Source organism: Colletotrichum fioriniae (assembly GCF_027942845.1).
Source record: "Colletotrichum fioriniae strain IMI 355084 chromosome Unknown scaffold_8, whole genome shotgun sequence".
Lineage (NCBI taxonomy): Eukaryota > Fungi > Ascomycota > Sordariomycetes > Glomerellales > Glomerellaceae > Colletotrichum > Colletotrichum fioriniae.
In genome coordinates, this window is record NW_027076844.1 from 2,081,055 (window position 1) to 2,089,012 (window position 7,958).

The window sequence follows — 7,958 nt, forward strand, 5'->3', positions numbered from 1 at the left end:
CCACTGGCGCATCATGGTCGTATATCGAGTCCAGCTACTAGGAGAAAACAATATAGAAGTGAAAATCAGCCATCGCCTGTATAATAAGACAGTAGATAGCAACGCGTCGCGTGCGCTGGGAATCATGAAGTGAGAATGCAATGGCGGGTGGGGGGTATGCTTTTGTCTCTCAAGTAGTCGTGAAAACCATCTAGGAAAAAGTCCGAGCCGAATAGCACCTTGTTGAGCCCTAAACCTGCTCGACGTAGAGGAGGAGCTTCTCGTTCCTTTGCAAGGCGTAGTCCAGGTCGTTGTCGCTCATGAGGTTGGGCTTGTCGCCGGTGGGTTCGTCCTTGTAGAAGAGCTGGATTTCTTCGCCTACTGGGATCTTGAGCCTGTCCACAATCTTGTCGTACAGCTGCTGGAAGGAAATGTCTGTTGCAACTCGGATCGCAATGAGATCGCCGTTGAAATAGAGCTTGATCTTCATGGCCTGGACTTGACCTTGACCGATGGCAGGGGAAGGCTGCGACTGCGACAGAGATGATGGCTGCCGGTTCATTCCCGGCTGGCCCATCGCTCGTTGCTGAGCACCGTAGCCATTGCCATTCAGGTTATTCTTGGACGATTGTCGCGAAGCCGCATCTGCTGGTGATTCGTTCGATGAAGGCTGCGAGCCGCCCGATAGTCGGTATTCGTCGCTCGGCGCATTGGGGTCCATCTCGTAGTCGCCTTCTCTGGGAGCGAAGAATTGCTTGACGAGGGTACACCTTGCGATGTAGGCAGGCTGCGCAAGGAGGTTCTTTACGTAAGCATCTAGGTTGTGTAGCCGGCCTTCCGTGATTTGGTCTGTAACGTAGTTTACCGGACCAGGCATGTAAGGAAGTGTGCGCTTTTGCGTGCCGGTGTTTCCTGCCTCGGCCGGGAACTCGGTGAGCAAGGCAATCTGGAAGTCGTAGAAGTCTTCGTAGTATCTGGACAACTCCCAGTGACGGCCATCCTCCAGCACTGCTTCAATGACGAACCAGTACTTGTCTTCCGCAAAACAATACCTCGGAATGCGGGCTGAGATGGGAGCGTACAGCTGCGACGCTGGTTTGGCGTAGGGACTGGGTTGGGCAGCTTGCTGGGAGTTGCGTGATTGCTGATAGCCAGCTTGTTGTTGCTGCTGCTGTTGCTGTGTAGCATGCGTTAGCCTCAAGGTTTGCATGATAGAACGAGGAGAAACGTACGTAGTTGGCACCGTTCTGTGAACTGGTGCGCCCGCCTTGTTGAAGACTCATGCGTTCCATTCCTTGCTCGATGGAGCCCTGTTGCGGTGCACCATTGTCGAACTTGCCCAGTGTGATGCTGCTGTTCTTGTAGTCGGCCGCCATCTTCTTCCATTCTTCGACCTTGGGGATGCCGGCCTTCTTGATGGCCCCGGAGGCGTCTCCGACAGCGGTGTCCGTCGCCATATCGCGTATTTCGACAAAAGATACGGGTATCAAGCCGGGTCCTCCCAATCTACCGATAGGCTTGGCGACAAACCACTCGGGGTTTGATTGAGCAATGACGATGATGGCCTCACCAGCCTTGGCCTCCAGCTCGTCGGCGCGCTCCGCCACAAAGTCGTACATGACGATACCATAGACCATCGCGCCGGACCTGCTGCCGGACCTGGACATACGCTGCGTCGGCTGAGTTGCGGGTGGTGACTGCATTGCGCCGGGAGGCGGCGCGGTCTCGGCATAGCCGGAATCGTGATCGGGGTTCTTGGAAATTGTCGGAGACATGGTCGGTGGCCGGGGCATAGCACCGTCGGACTGGCCACTATCTCTTTCGGTTCGGCCTAATGCTTGGAAAAAGGCTACGGGTACGAGGCCGCGGGCGTCTGGCAGTGCTGGGTTACAGGCTTCGTACCAGTCGGGGTCGTTCTCTCTGCCGATTACGTGGAAGAAGTCGCCGCGCGAAAAGCTCAGCTCTTGGTTGGACTGGGCTTCATAATCGTATAGGGCTCGGATAACCTGGGAGGTGGATTCCGGCGGTCAGCATACGGAGTAAATGCGATTGCGTAGTTGTCAGCTTCCCCCCACCATACGCATACGCGCGTGGTGGAGGCCCAGGCGCATGGGGCAGCATGGGGATTGAGGCATCTATCAGCACATACCTTCTTTGGGGGGACAATAGCAACAGCAGACTTGGGGGCAATGTTGACTTTGGCATTGTCCTTTTCGCCCTTGATGGACCGACGGAGGGCCTGCATGAGGTGAGGCACTGTCAGTAAGTGATCGGAAAACCGATTTCTCGACATTGATTCGCGATTCATCGTGGGTATGAGCATGGGCGCATGCGGGGTTGCTCATATACGGCGGAAAGTGGGAGAAAGGGAGCGCGAAATGTCGCAAAAGGGCTGAGGGCAGAGGTACTGAAAGGTAGAAACAGAGCGCATGCAAGATTGTGCACCAGATTCTTTCTGGTGAGGATGCGAAGTTGTGAGAAGGGGTCGCAAGAGCACAAAGTGGTGTTTGGTGTTTGGTATTGGGTGGTGACATGCGCGCGCACACACGACTGGGTTTCTGGAAAGAGGGAGAGAGAACTGTTGATAGGGGTGGGAAGAGGGGGAAGAAGATGGAAATGCGATGCAGGAGGCAGAGAGAGAGGATTGCACAACAGCAGAGCAGGTACCAGGAGGCAGGAGGGTGGAGGATGACGAACCTTCATCTTGTGTGACGCTCCCTCGCTTTGGGGAGAAGAGGACAGCTGCAGATTCTGGCAAGAATAGAGTGCGATGCTGTTGCGAAAAGGAAGTTGAAGTGGGAGTGGTGACGGGGGGCCCTGTTGCACCACACGGGAAAGTACGAAGTGGTTAGGTACTGAATGAGTGACTGACTACCGACTGATGTAAGGCAGGTGCAGGTAAGGTAGGTCAGGTCGAGAGAGGGAAGATAGGGATGGATATTGGGTGGGAAATGCTCCTTCCGCCAGGCAAGGCAGGGTAGGGCAAGGCGTGATTGGGCGCAAACCAGGGGGTCTTCGTAGGGGGGGATAGGCGTGGATTGCGTGGATCAGCGTGCAACTATAAGCGACACTGCGGCAGGAGGAGACCTAAATGTCGATGTCCGTTGAAGGCGCAAAATAAGTGTGCAAGGACTGGTGTTGTAGTTGTAGTTCGTGTGCGTATACCAGGCGGGCTTCTCCCTAAGAGATGAAGGAGGAAGGTGTTGCTAGGTCGGGTTTGAGTTGAGAGTGTTGCTCCTTCCAACGATGGCTTGTTTTCTTTTTTTTCTGTCCCTTTTTTTTCCCCCTTCGACGGAGGGAAGGAGAGAGGAGAAGGGGGGGAATTGATTAATTGGGACTGGTAGGTTACCGGGACCAGGCTGATGCCAGTGCGAACGGGAAGGAAGGAGGGGCGATGATGACTGGGTCGCACTTTCCCTCGGATTGCGTTCCTTACTTGAGTCGTGGGGGAGGTGCGGTTGGTGGTGGAAGGAAGGTACGGAGTAATAGTGGTGGTGGTGGTAGTGGTGGTGGTAGTGCTTGCCGTGGCCGTTGGGCTTTCTCTGAAAAGGAAAGCGACGGGCTGAGAAATGGTGCGGCAGGCGGAAAGATCGACGGGTGAAAGTCCTTCGTTCCTTCTTGAGAATGTTCTTTATCCTCCCAAGTTCTTCTTGTTCGACGTCGTCGGCCTCGGTGTTTGGCTTGGGTTTCCTTTCCTTGTCTTTCCTTTCTCTTTTTTACACAGCTTCTTTCTGCTCTGTCCGTGCGACTTCCGATCTTTCTCTCGTCTGCCCGTTTGTGCGTGTTTCTCCAGTACGCTTTTACCACGCGATCAGTTTCGACAATTGTCCTTCCGAGTTTTCCGCTTCGTTTTTTTTAATTTTTTATTTTCTTACTTCACACGGAGCAAAAATAAGAAAAGAAAAATCTTGTCCACTGAGTATCGGGCTGGCGCAGTACTTCGTGGGAATGTCTCTCCTCTGCTTTCTTATTCGGACTCGGAAGACGGCTGTATCTCTCTCTTTCTCGGCCTCCGAAACAGGGTGACCCGCGACTCAACTCGGGCTACACGGTACTCGGCGGGGTCGCAGGGATCGGATGTGAGGTTGGCAGATGCACAACTTCTCGTCGTTCCTCGGTCAATGACTGTCGTCCAAGGTTCCAAACTTGAACTCTTCGAATACTCGACCAAGTGCAAAGATTGCGCTGGAGTGCGGCGTGCGGCGGACTTGCTGCGAGCGACCTGAAGGGTTGAGGGGAGGTGAGGGAAACGACTCAAGAGAAAGCGGCGCGGACGGGCGAGGGTAGAAAAGGCTCGTTCGCCCAACCAAGCATCTGCCCAAGGTGCCTGGGTACCCCGTACTCACTACCACCTACTTTACTCACTTTACATTACGGAGCGCTGCGGCATACACACACATACCTAGACACATACACCATGACCACACTCCAACGCCCGGGATGGACTCCCATGGCCCCAATCCCACCAGACCAGACGAATCGAGGGGGAGACGGTTGGAGAGGGCTTGACTGGTGGGACTCGCCGACGAGGGTCGCCGACACCCCGGTCTGTACCCGTCTGTCCAGTCTGCCCACTGGGCGTGGGTGGGTAAATTGCGCTAGGGTTACGGGTGGGTGTCCTGCCCTCCAACGAGGGTGTCAACTTGCAGATGGCTATGGATGGTGGCATGCGTCTCGCCACGGGAGTATGTGGGCAATGGCCCTCGTGCGCCGTGCCTGTCACCTTGTGTGCCGCGCCGCCTGCCTTTTGCGTGCTCTGCTGCCAGGCTGTGCGAGACAATGCTACTAACCATCAACAGTGCTTCAAGTTCATGGATGCCATCCATGGGAGAATGTTTCTTCTTCAAACTTCGTCTACATTTGCTTCAGCCTTTGGCGCACCGAGTCTCCGACAACCGTCACTCGGCAGTACACTTATACCATCACAGCTAGAACTGCAGCCACTGTCAGAGATCGCTCCGTCTGGTAACGCAGCAACAGCGAGTTCGGGAGGCACCCGGTGACAGTTGACTGACAGGCCAGTCCGAAGACTGGAAGCGGCCGCCCACGGGCACGGAGACTTAAACCGTCTTACGTACGGATCGGGCATTGCGCGAAACCACAGCGGGCGTGGTGGTCTAGCAGCAGCAGCAACCCTCAGATGGAAAGCTTAAATCACCCCCCAAGTCTGCCATGAGATTGCACTCGGGAACTGTCACGAGAGCCAGTTTTACATCACACAGTTCTTCTATTTCCACTCAACGGAACCTCAGAGAGCCAGCTCTCGGTAGAGTGTACGTCCAGTTGCCCACACCCGATGGATGACTTTGGTCGCATTCCTTGTGCGGTATAGTCATCTCAGGGCCCAGGGACTAGCAGCTCGAGTGCCAGTCGCATCTTGCAGCTGCATGTCTCGCCCTTCTGCTCCCTAAGCCTCATGCTGGAGGCAGCCACCGGCTCTGAGCCGAAGCACCATACATGCCTAGCTCGAGTCCTTGAACGACAGTATTGGATTGCGACAGGCCAGCTGTAGTAGCACAAGACTCGATGCGTAATGCCTATGACGACGGTACTAAATTTCGTTCAAGGGCGCTAGAGCACCTAGCCATGGGGATACAAGACGGCTACCAGTCAGCGAGCATGACTATTACCCTTCGACGACAAGCTAGAATCCTCCTTCATTTTCAGCTTTCGTCCGAGACGCCCTCGTTCAGCGTATAGCAGTCAGCTTTCCAATAGTCTTGTCCTCCTCTATAGCTACCGCAAGAAGGGCTGGAGCTGTTCAATAGTCAACGAGCCGATTTGCCGCAGCAGTCGACATCGCACAGCGAGGAGCCTGGCTGTCAGTTTGGGCCGCTTGCCGTCAATACTGTCATACCCTGGACCCCATCCCCTGAGGGCATCCTCCCCCGCGGTTGCTCAGCCTTTGCCACTGTCTTCCTGGGCGCGCACATGGCAAAACCTCCACTCAAAACACAGACCTTTTTTGGATTTTCACAAACACCCCTCCTCGAGCTAGATTGAGCTTTGCACGCCCCCATACGAAACATCAGTTTACAACCAATGGCAAGAGCAAAGAGCTTTTGACACTTGCTTTTGCATGAACTGACCTCGCTCTTCAACAGCTTATCCCGTCTCTGGCAGAGTTGGATGAGCTCCCCCGGATGGCAGTGCGACGCAGGGGACTGGTCAAGAGATGGAAACTCATGACGGCACCTTATCGATTAACGCAAAGACTCCTTCGCTCCCTTGTGATCCCGAGCAATGCAGGAAGAAGGGGTATCCTGTGCCCCCCATCTATCGGCCACACTCTAGCAGAGTTCTTCCTTCTTCTCAATCAGGGACAGCTCACTTGAACAAATGCCTCTTGGTTAGGACCCCTGTACGCGGCGGGCCCGGACGGTAATTATCTCTCTGGGACCCATTGAGTTCCAGCCTAATAAGTTCAACGGCCTGGACGCCACTTCGGCCTCAACCCAACCTACGGTCGAGCCCTGTCACACGGGATCTTTCCCTGGCCACCAGGCCAAGACAACACAGCCTATCCGTACTTTAGACCTCTCTGGTATAACGTGAGGTTGCGGCGTCTATCCGTACGGCCTGTCTATGCCGCAATCAATGTCATCAAAAGAGCTGCACTTCTACGGCCAGGCGATGGACTTGTACGTCTCGCGCAGACTACAACGTTGTCACAGATCTCATCGGTTGCCATGCGGCTTCCGGGCGGCCTGGAACGCCGGGGATGACGCAGCATATCCTACCAAAAAGTTCTAGCAAGCAATTGCATGGCAAATATCCCGACGTTTATTACAAGGGTCTCGTGGGCCCAGTGCGATCCACGCCAAGCTGGCATCGCGAATCTTTTTGATATCGCTTGTTAATACTGATCATGCGGAAACCGTCAGGCCAATATGGGTAATGGCACCTATTCGACTTCTTATGCGCATTTTAGCCCTTCTCACAATGGCCTCCACCGTCGAGACGGCTCAAAACCTAATCGGCTTTTTGTCTGAACGACATGGCGATCTCGCCCTACCGTTGGAGGTTCAAAGCCTGCGGAGTACAGAGACACTGGTCTTCACGCTAGCAAAATACGCTTGCGAGGATTCAAAAGTCTAGGCCGGGCCACAATGCCTCTTAGCCAATTGATCAGCAAAGAATGAAGGAAGGGCTTACGCGCCGACGCGTCGGTTCAGGCTTCTGCAGATTGGCGCGCGCATCTACAAAAACGGACTTGCAGCCATTGTCAACCAAGTGAACCAACAATATCGAATCGCAATCCGCCGTTGCCAAAGTGCATTTTCCTCCGTGGGTGCCGTCAGAATACCGGGCCTTTCTGCGAACTACATGTCAGGGCCAACGTCGTTGTACCTTGCATAGATGTTGCCCATGCACGCCTCATCAGAATGACTTCATCTATTCGTACCGACTTCCCTGGCGCCGCTACTCTTCCCAATCCGTCCCAGGTTTCCGACGCCTCGAATAGATTGCTACCTTCTCCATTCCCCCACCCGTGGTGGTCTTGATGGCGTCCTGGTCGTGTCCAGGCCCTAGGTGCGCTAAATGGCTGTTGCAGAGAGAAACCCCGCCAACGACCCGTTTCAGTGGGACGGTTCAGGAACGGTATCATGGCCCCTTTCTTGGCCTTTCCACTGCCTGACGGATGTGGCAGGGCTGGCTGGAGAAGAGCTGGATGCTTTTTATCCGCATCCTTCTGCCGCTGCCGTCGATCGCTAGCGGTGTCCCGTACAGCGTTCACGGAACGCGGCTGGCGCTCGTGATAGACGCGGATCGAGTTGACGTTGCAGGGGCTCAGTTGGGATTACCAAGCCTACGGTACAGACACTCTGCACTGCAACTTGCGCCGGCCCCATTTGGCTCTTACACCGATGCTTGGTATCCCCAAAGCGGCGACATATGGAAGCACGTTAATGGGCATGACGTAGGTCGGAATATTGGCAGCAGAGCCGCGTCTTCTGCCGACCCCATGGCACCATGCC

The 7,958-nt window shown here is 54.9% G+C and overlaps 1 protein-coding gene across 1 annotated transcript; it reads right to left on the bottom strand.

The window, feature by feature from the left end:
* Positions 1-229: 229 nt before the first annotated feature.
* Positions 230-2,287, bottom strand: BEM1 (bud emergence protein 1; the record flags this gene model as incomplete). Its single annotated transcript, XM_053191501.2, has 3 exons — positions 230-1,156; positions 1,212-1,985; positions 2,129-2,287. 3 exons carry the CDS (start codon positions 2,285-2,287, stop codon positions 230-232), a joined length of 1,860 nt encoding a protein of 619 aa, XP_053051063.1.
* Positions 2,288-7,958: the final 5,671 nt, after the last annotated feature.